This window comes from Stegodyphus dumicola, chromosome 5, assembly GCF_044657685.1.
Source record: "Stegodyphus dumicola isolate Sdum_Otavi_A_Nest chromosome 5, ASM4465768v1".
NCBI lineage: Eukaryota > Metazoa > Arthropoda > Arachnida > Araneae > Eresidae > Stegodyphus > Stegodyphus dumicola.
Genome location: NC_140772.1, coordinates 189,722,479 through 189,738,623, shown reverse-complemented (window position 1 = coordinate 189,738,623; position 16,145 = coordinate 189,722,479). Strand labels below are relative to the sequence as shown.

Genomic DNA, 16,145 nt, shown 5'->3' with positions numbered 1-16,145 from the left:
AACGAAGTCATTACTTTGTGTTTATAATTGTTTTACGGTAATGAAATTATTTTATTCTTTTTAACTGTAATGCAGAAAATGAAGACATTTCTTCAGTTCAAGGCTTTTGTGATGTAGGTGATCAGCATATTAGCTATCAACTGGAAAATCCCTAAATAGATTCACAGAGAATGCATAAATAATTTTTAAAGTTCCTCTCTCAAAATCCTAAAATTCTTCATTAATTCGTTCTTAAATTCTTACGGCATTTACAAAAAACAGTCATACAAAATAGAAGAAATTATTCTTTTAATTGTTAGAGAAAAATGTGTGTGCTTACAGATCCAGTATGTGTGTCATAAAACCGAAGTACCAGTTGAATGACTGTGCTTTTACCGCAACCGCTGGGACCAACCAAAGCAACTGTTTCTCCTGGTGCTACATCAAGGGATAATCCTTTCAACACCTGAAAATATTTCAACAAAATTTAAATGCACTCAAATATCTTTACCAAGAAACTGGTTGCCTACATGTATAAGCACTAAGAAGGGAATAGTGTTATACAAGAATTTAATGGTGTTACAAAAAGATAGCATGCAACAAATTAGTACTGAAGATTAAAAGGTTATAAATTAATCGTTTTTAATGAATTACTAAAGCATTATTAATAATAAATATTTATCTAAATTTGCTAAGGGAAAAAAAAGATTGCTGGAATAATTTTATAAACTCATTTGGAAATTCCTTAAATACACTTTATATGAAACATTACTTTAATTTCTTCATTTTGATATAAAATATCAAATCTTCAGTATAAATTCTCATAATAAAAAATGAATTTACTAACCTTTTTGTAGCATATTGTCTCTTCTTTTGATATGTACATTAGAATCATAAAGACTCAGAAAAATACATTTTGATAATTTAGATTATAATCACAAAACACAGTAAAAAGTAAACTTTTAAAAAAATATACATGGGTTGTCTAAAATAGTAACAAATACACATTTTAAAGCTGGAACCGTCTGCTGCTGCTAATTTCGGAGTGTAAGTTTGTAGTATCGTTTGTGGCCCCGACTTGTCAGCAACTGTGATAGTGACTGCTACTAAGTGTAAATTTACACAGACACGTAAGAAGGGTTTAGCGCCCTTTTTATTCAACTTTAAAAAATAACAGCTGCGTCCACTTGACGCTCATAAACTACGCCGACCCGGCGGTTTAACTGAAACAGAACGTAAAACTAAACAATAATGACTGGATGAATAAAATAGCGAGATCACTATCCACGAGGCTCTGAGATCTTAAACTAACCTAACCGCGTTCTAAAATACCGCTGAGATTCAGCGAGCTTACTAATTAAGCAGTTGAAAGATTCAGCAAAAACTACCGAGATAGGCACACAGGCCGAAACGTGCGATTCTTAAATTTCTACCTAGCAAACTTCACGTTCGCGAATCAAGAAGCACACCTACAATCTCGTTTTCCTTTTATTTAAACTCAACTTACTTCTGCTAAATTTGAATACACTGCGCGCTCTACTACAATTTACATACTCTAGCATTGGCAATTCTAAGGAAAAGTAAAGGTTTGACAGGAAAGATAACTTAAAATAAATATAAATCCTACAAGTTTAAGAACAGGTAAGCCCACTAATGACCAAGTATATAAGCTCGCTGAAGGCTGGTAGTTCGACCCAGCCTGGGCAATGAATAAGTTGGCTGCGCAGAGATTTTTGTAGTTTATCTCGCTCGTTATATAAAATACCAGTCAAGGAAGTTCTCGCGAAAGCATCCCTTTTAAAGCATCTTTTTAAGGAGATATCCTTAGTACGCTGTGCTCTGTTCAAATAAAGAAAAAAAATTGTAGGAGAGGTTATCTCTTCAAGGCGAATAAAAACAGTTAGTTTTCAATCTAAATGTAGTATAGTACAACTCCAGTTATCAGAAGTCCGACTATGCGAATCGCTATCAGAATTTAAGAAAAAAATGAAGACGAAACGTAGTGTTGGACAATCAACGATTTCAGACATTAAAAGGAACAAACCTACACTTTGTATTACTTCTTGAAAACGAAGATGGAAGTTCTTCAACAAAATCAATGAAGGCAACAACAAACAAAAATTTAGAAGTCGCTTTCAAGTGGTTTTTGCAGCAACGTTCTATGGGAAACCGAATTTCGGGTGCGATTCTTTGTGAAAAAGCTAAGGTCTTATCTCAGAAGCTTCGCGTTTAGCTTTTAAAGCAATTAACGGCTGGCTAAGAAATTTTAAGTGCAGGCACTGTGTCCGTCAAACAGCTTACTTTGCCCGAGATGTTCAGCAAGCAATGACTTTCAAGCACTAGTAAGTACTGTACAGTACGCTCTATAACATGTACGTTGCCTTTCCATTTTAATTAATTAAAATATCTCTTTCTTTAAAAATATCTTTTCTTCTCCCATTTTCAACATACAGTACATACAGTAATGAATTAATGTGTACGTAGACCCTTTCTTCGGAAAAAAAATCAATTATCCGAATTTTTTATGATCCGAATGAAGTATGGTTCCAATTGATTCGGATAATTGGAGTTCTACTGTGTTACTGAAAATCAGAATCAGCAGATGTTGAAAGCATGCATCAGGCTCATAGTAATATATGTACGTTTAACAACTTTAATCAAATGAATAATTCTAAAATGTAAAAATTCAAATAAAGTTTAAAATAATAGTCTGTTGTAAATTTTAGCTATTTAGCTTTCTTCTTGTTATTATTCTTACCTGTACAGAGGATCTTGCTGGATAGTTAAAATGTACCTCTTTGAGTTTTATATTTCCAGATACCGACTGCGGTTTCAATCCATCCTCTGAACTGCTATCTATAAGTGGTTCCTGAAAGAAGAAACTATTATTGTTTTTCTTATGCGTATATAAGTCCCATTTCAAGATACAGAAAAAGTTCGATTGAATAAAGAAAGTGCATTATTTATTCAATAGAATTCAAAAGCCACCTACGTCATTTCTTTTATGTGCATTATCATTCGACGCAATCACAGTTTAACTGACTACAGTACAGATTACACAAGCGGCTTCTGAATAGTTTGGTTAAAAAATAACGTAACACGCCAACCAACCAGTATAGTGGTTAAAGTCGCTGACTGCCGTGCCGAAGGGCCCGGGTTCGAATCCCGGAGAAAGCATAGGTGTTCGTAAATGTATAGTGTCTGTCTGTGTAAATGTATAGTGTCTGTGCGGTATGGCAGCACTCTAAATATGCGGCGGCCCGAAAGTCCTTTCATGTGGTTTGGTGGAAAGGGAGAGGGCTGGGAGATCCTGGGACCCATCCCCCCCCCCCGGATTGCTCTCCATCAAAACTGGGGGCGCAACTGAGCTAAATCACCTGAATGGTGTTCAAGGCTGTTGCCAACGGCAGGCGTATTCAAGTGCTCCTTGCCACAAGAAATTTCGTTCGCTTGAGCTGACTATGTCAGACAAGTGAGCATAAGCAACAAGAACAACAACATAACGCAGCAAAAGTCGAAAAGTTTCGTGCCTTAACAAAAGATACAATTTTCTGGTTTTCTATAAGAGGATTGTAATCGTAAATATATCTTGGGTATGCCGCAGAGTTCTTTTGTCACAATTGATGAAAGACAGAAATATTGCTATTTTCTACCGAGATGGAATATGCTCACATACCCTTCATGAAATTTTGCATTTTTTGAACAATCAACTTCTAAATATATAATCTGTCCCAATGTTTGGCTAGAATACTGTTTGCATTGTCACCAGAACTTATGCTCCTATTTTGTTTGACTAATACAAAAACTTAAAGTATCGCTTACTTTAAAATAGGTGTCGATCTGAAAAATCAGAATTATAGTATAATTGAAATGCTTCATCGTAAGATGTTGATTTCAAACAAAAAGTATTCACCATACCTATTTTCGAAGTATGCTGTGCGACATGCGATAAGTACATTGAGGTTTTGTGAATCAAATATAAAACCAGCTTCAATTATTATTTGAAATAATGCAAGTATCCTATCAGTGTGCTCCATAGTTTGGGTTCAATGTATGTCTCTAACATTATTTTGATTTAATCTCTATTTTACAGTAGCATGGCAAGTGACTTATTGACAGGATTTTAATTGCATAAATCTAAGGAATTTTCAGTTTCGTATGGATATTAAAAATGTGTAATAACTGCAGTAGAATAATCCGACAAAACGCTCTCATTTGACTCCGTCAGGAGGTTTCTGTTATCGAAACATGCGTTATATAAAGGAGCATGTAAGAGAACGATGGAGTGCTTTATAAAATGTGTAGCTGCTTGCCATGAATGGTTGAAGGAATCTATATAAAATGTTCTTCACTTAGAAAAAATTTAGAATTTATATATCTGTCTTTCTTAAAATAATACTGAAAACTAATACTAGGAAAAAGTTTCGTATTTATGCACGAGGCTGACGGAGTGCTTTATATAATGTACGTTTGCTCCCACTAATGACTCAAGAAATTTAGCACAGATTTAATTATGAAACGAAGTTAAATGCTTAATGTTTAAGAACTTAAAAGAATAACTACATTAGAAAGAGCTAATTGATAATAAATATAATTGCTATTCTCCATTATTCATAGAAGCAATTTCTTCATTTTCAGTGTGATTTTAAGAAACTTAACATGGAAGAAAATGAATTTTTCGAAAATGTAATCTGTATCAACTTGAAAATAACCTTCTTCTGCAATTATACTTCGATCATAGCGCTTGCACCATCAACGGTTTGGTTTGGTTTATTTAATTATGGCAAAGCACACTAGGGCTATCTGCCTAAAGGGAGGGATGCCTTCGTGGAGGACTTTCTAAGGGAAACTGGCTCGTATACACGTTACACATGGGGAAAACCACGAAAACATCCATGCAGCCAGCCCGTTCGCGGGATTCAAACCTCGGACCGAACTACCAGTGTTCAGCGACTTTACCGCTCGCACCATCAACGGAATTCCTTTTGGAAGTCTGTTAATGAAGTACGCATCAATACGTCTTAGATTCTGCCTGAAAAATGCTTAACGAAGTCTAATACCTTTTTGAATCATAAATCTGAATCTGAATCAAGATCTAATATGAATTATTAATTATTCATTCCTTTTTTTTTTTGTACGTTTAAAGTTACGTATTTCGTAGTTTCATAGCTGCGAAAATAGAAGTCTGGCTATCGGTTCGAACCAGAGTGTCATACGTATGAGTGAGTGTATGTACGCACGTACGTTTTGTGTGTGAACGAATACGTAAGCCTTTTAAGTGCTAAGGGCTTTTAATGACTATTTTGGTTATAATATTTTTTACTATCGTTGATATCAGCAAATCGACACTACAAATGGGAAAAAAGGAAATTTTCAATATGATTTAAGCTTTTAGAGATAATTGACTTAAATAGCAATATCCTATGTCCTGCAATAACTTGAGTAAACATCAAAATGCTTTAATTAAAAAAATCAATTTGCATGGTTTATTAAATACAGATCAGACTGATTTTGCTCCTTAACACCGAATCGGGCTCTTAAATATTACTTAAGTTTCAATGATTAATTATCCCTAGAAAATATAGTTTTTTACCTTATCTTATACATTACGATTGCAAAAAATTAGTAACGATACCCTATCGATGATGTTGAAGACCTTTGCTGCTGCTCCTCTGGCGACAGCGAAAGCTTCGAAATATGGAGCTGTTTGCCCAATGAACATAGATGCGGACATAACGTTAAAGAATACCTGAACGGAAAAAATAAAATATTAAGAAAGTTATTATGCAGGTTATATAATATTCATGCAACGTTTTATGCACAGGAAAAATTTCTTTTTAAGGATATATAAGCATTCTGAAACTTTTAACTGGAAAAAAGAAAGAAGTAGTCAATTGATGATTCCATAAACTAAAACACACAGAGTTTTAGAATTTGATATTTCTGCAACTGTCTTTTTTAGAAATTATTTACAAATGTTTTCAAGTATAAAAATTAAAATTACGAATGATTACTTTTTTAAATGGCTTTCAAAGCTATTTACAAAAATCATTTGCGATTTCAGTAAAAATAAAGTGTAAATTAAATTAAATTTACATTATTAAATAATTTAAACTCAAACATGAATTACCTAAATATCTAATTATCTTGACATCTCTGCGATTACTTAAATTTGATATGCATCTTTACATTTAGAGTTCAACTAAACAAAAAATATTCTCTTATTTAAAATGAGATAAAAATATCAAAATTAAAAATTTTTACATAATGAATTACACAATGCAAAATCCGCAATCTTGAATTGTCGGGTCTTCCGGAAAAAATGTTTATCTGAATATTTGCTTACTTTATTAAATTTTTTCAGCTTAAGTTGTTTTTAAGCTTAAGCAATTTTGTTTTACGTGTTATTACTTTCTCTTCGATTTTCTAGTCAGATGAAATTTCTTGTTCAGTTACAAAGTTTTAAGTTCAAGTCTATAAGTGCCCTGTTGAGAATTCCCATTAATAAGACAAGAATAATTTTGATAAGACAACACCGTAATAGTTTTGATAAGATAACAATAGTAATAAAATGTAATCCTTTGATCTTCAGTAATCTCCTTATCATTTTCTTCACCATCATTGGCGATATTTTTTCAGATTTTAAATCGCACAGCACTTTACTATCCGCAAATTGATTAGTGTTTGATGCATTGTAACCTCAATTTAAGGTATATCTTCAGTTTGAATAACACAACCACCTCTTGAAATTAAAGAAAATTTAACTTGAATAGAGATGACAACTCGGAAAATGGAATTTAGCCGTCCGTTTGACGACTGGGACATTGTCATCGTAATGGAATACTTCAATTATATCATTTTCATTCATAATTTTTTTACATATCCCATTGATATAAGAACTTCGCTTTTAATTTGTGATATTCGAAAATGTTTAATTCGTGGCTTTTATCATCATCATCACCTCATGAAACAGGGTAGGTTGGCTGCAGGTAAGACCGGCTCCAACATATTCGGCGTCCTAGTCGATCAGTACGTTTGACGTCCCGCATGAATAAACAAATCAAAGCAAATTGTACCTTCATTCATCAGCTACATTAAAGAACAACTTAATGAGCATCCTTTAGAAACTGGCACCATAGTAAGCTACCTAGGATACGTATGCCTATGTAGGAATTTTTAAAAATATTTGCAGATCTGTCCTCTCAAGCCCCTGGCAGCATCTCTAGGCAGCAGATTTTTATATCAAAATGTTTAAAGGATTCTAGGATGATATTACTTCTCTATCGGTTACGGATAAGAATAATGAAGTTGCTTATATGACCCCCAAGAGGTCTTAATAAGCTAGATATCAAAATTAGGCCACCGAGGGCACAAGACTTTGACGAGCTGGCAGGAGAAACTCCAAGGAAGTAATATAAAAATTGAGAGACCATTGTCTCCTGTACTGCATACGTACCAAACATGAACAGCGACCAGAGACGAAAGTCACACTAGGCAAGGAAACTAGTGAAAGTCGTCAGTCAAAGCTAAGTTACGATGCTGTGGTCTCTAAGAATGTGAGTAGCAATTTGTTTAATCAAATTTGGAATGATTTGGTAACTAAAACTTCTGAAAAAATTGCAGCATCACAACTGAGTCCAGTTTTGAAGAAACGTTTATTAAATTTAGTAATGTGGTCCACCATACGGTTTATTTTCAAGTCATAAATAAGTTTGTTTCTAATCAGGTAATAAGCATTTACAATTCATCTGTACTACTTGAAGTTTGTGGATGCGAAGTTTGCGTAGCATAAAGCTGGGTTTATAATGCATAAATATATCCTCCTTTTCTGTTGTGAGACAGTCCAGAGTAATTTCTTTAGAGTATATAAAGTTGGTTGGCGATACCACAGGCTTGTCCTATGGTATCGCCAACCTTGAAGTGCTTAATATAACAAGTCCACGTGAGCCTTTAGTTAATGATAACCACTAAATAACTCACATTATTTACACGCTTCAGGATTTCCGCAAATAAATAGAGGTTGTTCAGATCTGGCGCCTTCTTACAGTAGAAGCACAGACTTTGAGACATTTATACTTTATACTATTATTATACTTTGATTCTCCATTGCCTACACCAATACACCAAAATAGCATTATTGGGTTGGATAGAGCTCATAGGCGTAGCAAGCTAACATAGAACTTCTGTATCGAATTTTAGATTCCTCTATATCTATATCTCAGCGTGCGCAAAATTCCAATGGCTGATTGATGTATATAAAATTTCTAGGAATGTCTAAAACGGAATTGTTATATTTTACCAAATCTTTCATTATATTTTCTTTAAATTTTGATACTATAATAGTAAAAGACTGGACAAAATAGTTAGCTGGATCAAATTGGAAAATTACGAAAAAGTGTAATTCACAGTATTAAGCTGAACACAAGCTAATCGGATCCTAATATCCCGCCCTCTATACCAATAAAAAGAAAAAAGACGTGCAACATTCCAAGCAAACATTTCATTTTTGGAGTTCACTTACTGGGAAGAGTGCTAGATAAGATAGAAATTGTTGGCCACACAGCCTAAAATGACAATGTGATTAGCTAGTCGGCAGGTATTTAAAGCAGAAACAACATACAAGTTAATTAAATATTATCGCCGATAATGATGATTTTCGGCAAAATGCTACTTAGAATAAAAATCGATATACAGCGTATTTAATTTTGCTTGAGTATCATATTATCCGTCCCTACACTGCATGAAAAAAGAGAAAAATTAATTTTATAGGAAGTTCTCACAATAAGTCATTTCAGTTATTGAACGTCCGAATATTACAAAACTAATAGTACAGAATTAAACTATTACAACAGGAATATACATAAATTGCTTCGAAAATAATGTTTTGGTAAAGAGAACAATAGCAAACGTCATAGCAAAATGGAAGAGTAATAAGAAATTTAATAAATTAATTCCATTAATTTTTTTTTTCTTCTTTTACTATAAAATTGTTGAGAGACAATTTTCAAGACTGTTCATAAATTAGAATGTCTACAATAGAAAATACTTTACGATAATGAGTGTTCCTCCAGTGTATTCAGGATTCGGTTTTCCCATTCCTTCCATAATGAGTTTTACACCGTACCAAAAGGCAAGAGCATAGCCAGCAAAGATACAGAACCAGGTAAGAGATGCACCGATACTTGTCATGAGGCCCCTCTTAATGCCTTTTTGTCTGGCTGGTGCAAGGCATTTTTCATACCTGAATAACGGATAATTCTGATTATCAAAAAATAATAATCATGTGATATTTGGCTATGAAATATACGTAACATATAATTTTGAAAAAAAGGTTTGACTGCTTTTACAGTGAAAGTAATAAATTAAATGACATGCTTTATGATCCCAAACTTTTCACAGATTTATGGATTGAAATGGGAGACTGATTGTTTCCGGACCTAGTATCACAGGCAATGTGATGGAAATATTTAGCAATAATCCTCCTTGATTCCAACACACATATCCAGTGGATGTGTCTGTCCATCCAGATTAGGATCAATCCAAAGACAAGCGTGGTGGATACATAAGGTTTCCTGGGGCTACTACTTTTTCGGAGACTTACATTTACACCTAAAGGTGTCTGCTTAACTAAATTACTTGCTATGCACTAGTTATACTGGTCGGCGAATTATCGCCTCTCTGAATGTGCTTGCTGTAGACACACGATATATGTCATAATTATCAGTACTAAAATAAAACTTTATTGTTCTCGGTTCTTGGTATTACAGCTAAAAATAAATATTTCTACTTCTCGTCTACAGCAACTGTCTGCTATTTACATTGGCTGGCTTACAATTTCAACAAATCCCTAAGCTAAACTACGATACTTTCGGGTTGAGCAGAAACACACAGCTATCTTTCTTACAGTCACCAAACATGACTAACATCTGGCATTCATTCTTCTCTTCTAATGGACGGTTCTTTAGACAAGCAGCAGCATCGTTGCCAGAATTCTGCTTAAGTGCAGATGATATTTCATTCTAGTTTTAAGGTATGGCTGCTTGTAGATATATTCATTCTATTGAGCATACCTTAAACTAGATTCTAGTTTAGATTGTACATTCATTGAGAATACCTTATACTAGGTTCTAGTTTAGATTGAGCATTCATTCTATTGAGCATACCTTAAACTAGATTCTAGTTTAGATTGTACATTCATTGAGCATACCTTATACTAGGTTCTAGTTTAGATTGAGCATTCATTGAGCATACCTTAAACTAATTCTAGTTTAGATTGAGCCTTCATTGAACATACCTTAACCTTTCTATTATCTTATCTATATATTCTTCATTGTATTGAGCATAACCTTAAGCTAGATTTTAGTTTAAGGTATGCTCAATCCAAAAATGCAATTTGCATCTCTGGATCGAGAGAATATGTGACGAAAGGCATAAAGGAAAAGATTAGGTTAATAAATTAAGGCAAAGAAACTTGAGGGCTGTACGGAACTATGTCTTCATGGGGAACGCTCTAAGGGAAACTGGTAAAATTTCCTAGGGGTATTTACGTTACACGTTTTATAAAAAGCATAAAAACGTCCATGCACCCAGTCCGTACGCTAGGTTTTGAACCCGACTCTAACCCGACCCAACCCGACTCGAACATTAGCGCATTTAGCGATTTCAATGATCTTCCGCTGGTAAGTTCATAAAGGAAAGAAATTAACATAAAACTAACTGTTAGTGAAGCGTAGATCATAAACGACACAATTTAATATACTGAAAGCGGAAATTTTGATGCTGGATTAATGGGATACCTGAATTAAATTGAATCTTGAAGTGACGGGGATTTTTCATTCAATATTTTGCTGAAGCTACTCTATTTTTACACCGAGGTCTTATTGCTATAAAATGAATTTGAGATTAAAATGGTAGATTTAAAGAAATCTCTACCTGTAATTAATATTACCAAAAGCTTACAGTGCACGAGTAACAATCTTTAATTTTACCTCTGAATTTCTTTTCGCTCTCCTCCAAAAGCCACTACAGTGCGAATGGCAGATAACACTTCTTCTGCCACAGCCCCAGCAGTGCCATAAGCTTGCAGTTCTTCTCTCGATACTGTAGCCTGAATCTGGAAAAAACAAGGACACTTAATTACAAATCAGATATTTTATTAAGATGATTCCAACTGCTCTATTAATTTATAACGTAATTATGAATGTGAACATTAACATGCAATATCACAAGCTAAGATTATAATGATTACTTACTATCAAGTTATGGAACTCAGAATTTTTAATGAAATTTGAATAAAAAAGTAAGATGAGTAGCTGAATAAAATCATTTACGTGAGACAAATAACTTTAAAAAGTATGTTTTTAATTACAATTTTTGGCTCCTTGTTCTATTTATATAGTAATTTGAGATCTTAAAAGAAACTTAACTTTTTCGTGAGATCGCATTCATAAGAAGTTTAAGCACCTCTATGATTTATACATGATGTTCACAAACGTTTTTTTAGATAAAAAGAGTTACTAACTTTTAAAGGCAGCTAACATGAATAAGCAAGTAGCATACATGAGTTACTTAGCAGAATTTGAAACAAAGTAGATACATGCTTTATTTCATTAAATGAAACAAAGAACCCATATTTGAAACTAAAAATTTCTTTAAAAATAAGATAGAACATTTTATAAAAGTTATTCAAAATTTTCGGCGGCAGGGTTAAGTAAAAATATAAACAATATAATTTTTATACCTATCCCTTCTGTTGCGTTTCAAGCGTCGTATTCTTATGCATTTAAAATTTGTCGAGTAATTAGGTTTTTATGAAGCAGGATACGTGAAAAATGTGCAATGCCATCTTGAATACGCGTCGAATATGCTTTCAATTACACTACGAAGGTGTACAGAAAGGAGACAGAAAACATCTTATATGCTCCACTTTTTAAAAGACGACTAGGGACTAAGAGACCCAGTCGCCAAACCCTGGTAGTGATGAATTAGCATTCACTACCTTTTAGTTCGGGCGCCAATTGTAGAGTCATTAGGTTTTTATTTCTAAGCACGATATGTGAAAAAAGTGCAGTACCCTTGCCGGAACTCGAACCTTGGACCTCTCGGATATGTTGGTTGGTTGGTTGGTTGGTAACGGAGGACGGGGACGCCTGATGTCTAACAGAGGTAAACAGGCATGTGTCCCGCGCCCTCCACTAACCAGGAACAACTCCCTGGGGCCTCAAGAGGCCGCCTCGGGAGCTTTTTAGGATGTTAACAAGATCATTTACATGGCCATACAAGGGCAGATTGCATTCGTTTTACCGTTTTGACATTTGTTGTTGCAATTTGCTATGGTAATTTTGCACATTCACAATAAAATTCTAATAAAATACAAATTAAATATACAGATACAAAAATACAGTTACAAAATAATAGGATCAAAATACACGCTCATAGGGGGAAAAATAAATAAATAAATAAATAAATAAAAATAAAAATAAAAAAAATAGTATTATGCATATACAGAAGAGGAAATGTTAAATACATTTGATTGTGCATTATTTGAAAGGTGTCTGTAATAGGGACTTATGTAAATTTTAGGAGTAGTCTTATGTGTCTGAGAATGTGGAACTGCATGCTGACTTAGTTAGTGTATCATGTCTTGAGAGTTTTGGTTAATGAGGAGAGCACAAATCTTGGCCCATTCTCTTGAGCTTGTTAACAACTTTGCAAATTGTATTTACTGCCGGTTTGTGCTTTATAAGGAAGCGGTGATAAGCTTCACTATTGTTGATAGGAAGAGGGAGGTGATTTCCTGCTGTCAGATGGCATTCAAAAACATAGTGGTCTGGGGAGCCTTCCGCTCCGCAGGCGCATATGTCCGTGGTTGTTATGCCATGTCTATTGAAGTAGGTCGGGAATGGGCCGTGTCCCGTAATATAAGCCGTAAGAGGAGCTATTGCAATGTTGCGTTCAGTGCTGACTTTCGGGAGATAGCTGTATGTACGTCTTCCAGTTGTGCAGTGCGTCCAGTCTTCCTGCCAAAGATTTAGGCCTTGACCCCGTAATAGCCCTTTGAGGTAGGAAGGAGGGGCTGGGATTGTGATTTTTTCAGCTTCTGGATCAGTGGCTGCTTGCTTGGCCAGGCTATCAGCTGCTTCATTCCCCTCATTTTCTGCATGTGCCTTGATCCATGTTAAGGAGAGATGTTTCTGCGGGTTGCGCTGTAAAAGTTGTTGTAATTTGATGATCAAGGGCGAGGTGTGGTTGTGATTATCTAGTGCTAGAAGCGTTGACATACTGTCAGTGAAAATTTTCGCCCGTTCTATATTATTATTGAAAATGTAATCTACCGCGGTTATAATTGCTTGCACCTCCGCCTGGAACACACTGTTGTTTAAGTCAAGGCGTCCTTTCCATACATGGATGATTCTTCCTTTGTCATAGTGTGCAAAGGCGCTGCCTACTCCATCTTCCTGCTTAGAGCCGTCGGTGTATATTTGCGTATCCTTTGAAACTCGCGTCATTGACAGTGGCTGTATCCGTGAGATGTTAATTCTTATTCCTGTGCCTTTACGTGCAGGATGAGTGTGAAGAGTGTTACCTGGGCTTTGAAATTGCAGAGGGCTGTATGTTATGTTGCCAAATGTTGCATCTTTGCGGAGGTATATGAGGGTGGTGTACACTGCCTCTTGTTCTGCCCGTATGTGGAGTGGAATGAGCCCTGCAAGGACTGTCGCTGAGCTGGTGGCTGTGGTGCGGTACGCTTTACAGAGATTCAGGGCGAATGGTCGTTGAAGAGATGTAAGATGTTTGATCTTTCGTCCTCCCATCGGTTGGGCCCATACGGCAGCAGCATACAAGACTATTTTTTCAGCTACCACATGGTAGAGGATCTTCTGAATATGATGATTCTGACCCCAGTTTTTACCTTGGAAGGCGCGGGCCTTTCTGGCAATAGCTGATGTTTTGTTTTTTAGTTCTTGGATGTGAGGGATCCAGGTTAGTTTTTTATCCCATATTACACCTAGGTATTTTAGCGTTTGGACAATCTTTATGTTGGCTCCTTGTAGTTTGATGCAGGGGCGGCGCGTTGGATTCGTGCCTGCTTTGGGTATTATTATTGCTGATGACTTTGCGGTAGAGATTGTAAGCTTTAAGTTGCTGCAGATATTGGCGAGGAGGGAGCAGACTTCGGTGCCGTTTTTCTCGAGCTCCGCACGAGTGCGACCTTTGACAAGAAGAGCTGCGTCGTCTGCGTAGGCGATGACACTTGTATGTCGTGGCCAGTTTGCATCCAGTACAGAGTTGAATGTTAAATTCCAGAGAATCGGTCCAGCACAAGAGCCTTGGGGACATCCTCTTTCTTGCACTTTGAAGGTAGTGTCGTTGTTGATGGCTATGAGAAGACTACGATTCTCTAGATAACTACTAAAAACGCTGAAGAGGTTGGATGGACACTGTGCGTCTCGGAGGGCCTGTCTTATCGCTGGCCACCAGAGTGTGTCAAACGCACTCTGGAGGTCAATGGATATGAAAGCTGTATGGAAACCTGTGGTGCTATTGCGTTGAATTGTTTCACGAATTTTGCAGAGGGCATGCGTAGTGGACAGACGAGTGCGAAAGCCATACTGCCTGGGGCTGAGATGATTGTTGCTATGGAGATGATATTTTAGTCTGTTAACAATTAATTTCTCGTAAATTTTGCCCAGGGTTGGCAAAAGGCATATCGGGCGAAAAGAACGCGGGTCTTGCGGGCTTTTATTCTTTTTCAGGAATAGGACAACTTGTCCTTTCTTGAATGCCTGCGGGAATATTTGGTTGTCAAACAGTTGGTTAAAGAATTTGTAGAAGAAGGAGGGACGTGCTTTGTATGCAACTTTGATGATGCTATAGTCCAAGCCGTCTGGACCGGGGGCCTTTTTCAGGGGTAGGTGTTGGAAAATTTGCTTGACTTCCTTGTCACTAAATGGTATATCATGTGGAGTCGGTGGGATGGTGGTATTCATGCGAACAATTTTCTGTGCTGGCGTATCTTCCTCCGCGTTGTCTGTGGGGAAGACTTCGTTGAGGATTGTGGTGGCTGTATTTTGTACTGGATTGTCGTTGCTTGTATTTGGTGGCTGCATGAAGATTTGAGCTGGCTGATATATTTTACTTGAGGCTAGCTTGTGGAGGATTCCATACGGATTGCAGTTTTCGGTGCAAAATTTCCTCCAACTGGTAATTTTGGCCGCTAGTATGTTGTTTTTGTAAAGAGCTCGCTCCTTGCGGAATGTCGCCAATAGTTGGATTTTTCTGTCTTCATTGGTGGTGGAACGTATGCGGCGTCTGATAGCTCTGCATTTTTGCCGTTGTTGTCTGAGCTCTTTCGTCCACCACTTAACTCCTTGTATTTTCTTCGCTGCGCGTGTGGGGAGTAGTTCACTACAGGCTGCTTTAAGGTTTCCAAGTAGTCGGTCTGTGAAAATCTCCATGCCTTCTGGGCTGTTGTGAAGCGCAAGGTTGTTTTCCTCATTACTTAAGATGCGTGTGAAGGAGCGACTGAGGGGGCGGATCTTGTTGCCTGGAAGCCTGTACCTACGTAGGACTGTGATTTTCGTGTCACAGTTTATGAGAAAGTGAAGGTATTTGTGATCGGAGCAGCTCTCATCATCGACCACAGTCCAGTCTTGCACTAGGTTTGCGATACTGCTTGAACAGAGGGTGAGATCTGGCCAGCCCACATGATAGGTATTATCAAATGTAGGTGGGGAATCGGATGTATTTAATAGGTGAATGTTATTGGCTGCCAGAAAGTCCTCAAGCTCCTGTCCCTTCGTCGTAGTATCTGCATATCCCCATATGGTGTTATGCGCATTAAAATCACCACTAAGAAGCAGAGGGGTTGAAGGGCATCGTTGTATGGTGTCAAGAATGTATGAGGTGGTGCCAGTGATACTGTCCGTTGGGGAAGAGTAAATTGAAGCTATTATGTACTGTGCGTTATTGAATGCTAGTAAGATGGCAACGAAGTCTCGTTCTTGCTTGATGACTATTGGAGACCAGGATGGGTTGGTGCATGCTATTGCGGCTCTGGGGGATTTTTCGTTAGTTTCTGATTTACGCTGATAGACTTTCCACGATATGGGAAGGCTTGCTACTTGACCCTCTCTACAATAAGGTTCCTGTATCAGGAGTAGATC

General features: G+C 36.5%; 1 protein-coding gene and 1 long non-coding RNA gene across 6 annotated transcripts in view; one reads left to right on the top strand and one right to left on the bottom strand.

Moving 5' to 3' along the window:
* Positions 1-16,145, top strand: part of LOC146997368 (uncharacterized) — a 369,770-nt gene that overhangs the window by 210,164 nt on the left and 143,461 nt on the right. The gene's annotated exons all lie outside the window — the stretch shown is intronic.
* LOC118200599 (ATP-dependent translocase ABCB1-like) overlaps positions 1-16,145 on the bottom strand; it is a 123,794-nt gene that overhangs the window by 35,017 nt on the left and 72,632 nt on the right. For all 3 annotated transcript variants that reach the window (XM_035372560.2, XM_035372561.2, XM_085817494.1), the window contains exons 6-10: positions 10,968-11,092; positions 9,031-9,220; positions 5,615-5,728; positions 2,738-2,848; positions 320-445 (exon numbers count right to left, since the gene is read on the bottom strand). In XM_035372560.2, coding sequence (XP_035228451.2) covers positions 320-445; positions 2,738-2,848; positions 5,615-5,728; positions 9,031-9,220; positions 10,968-11,092 — 666 coding nt within the window. The remainder of the gene's footprint in view (positions 1-319; positions 446-2,737; positions 2,849-5,614; positions 5,729-9,030; positions 9,221-10,967; positions 11,093-16,145) is intronic.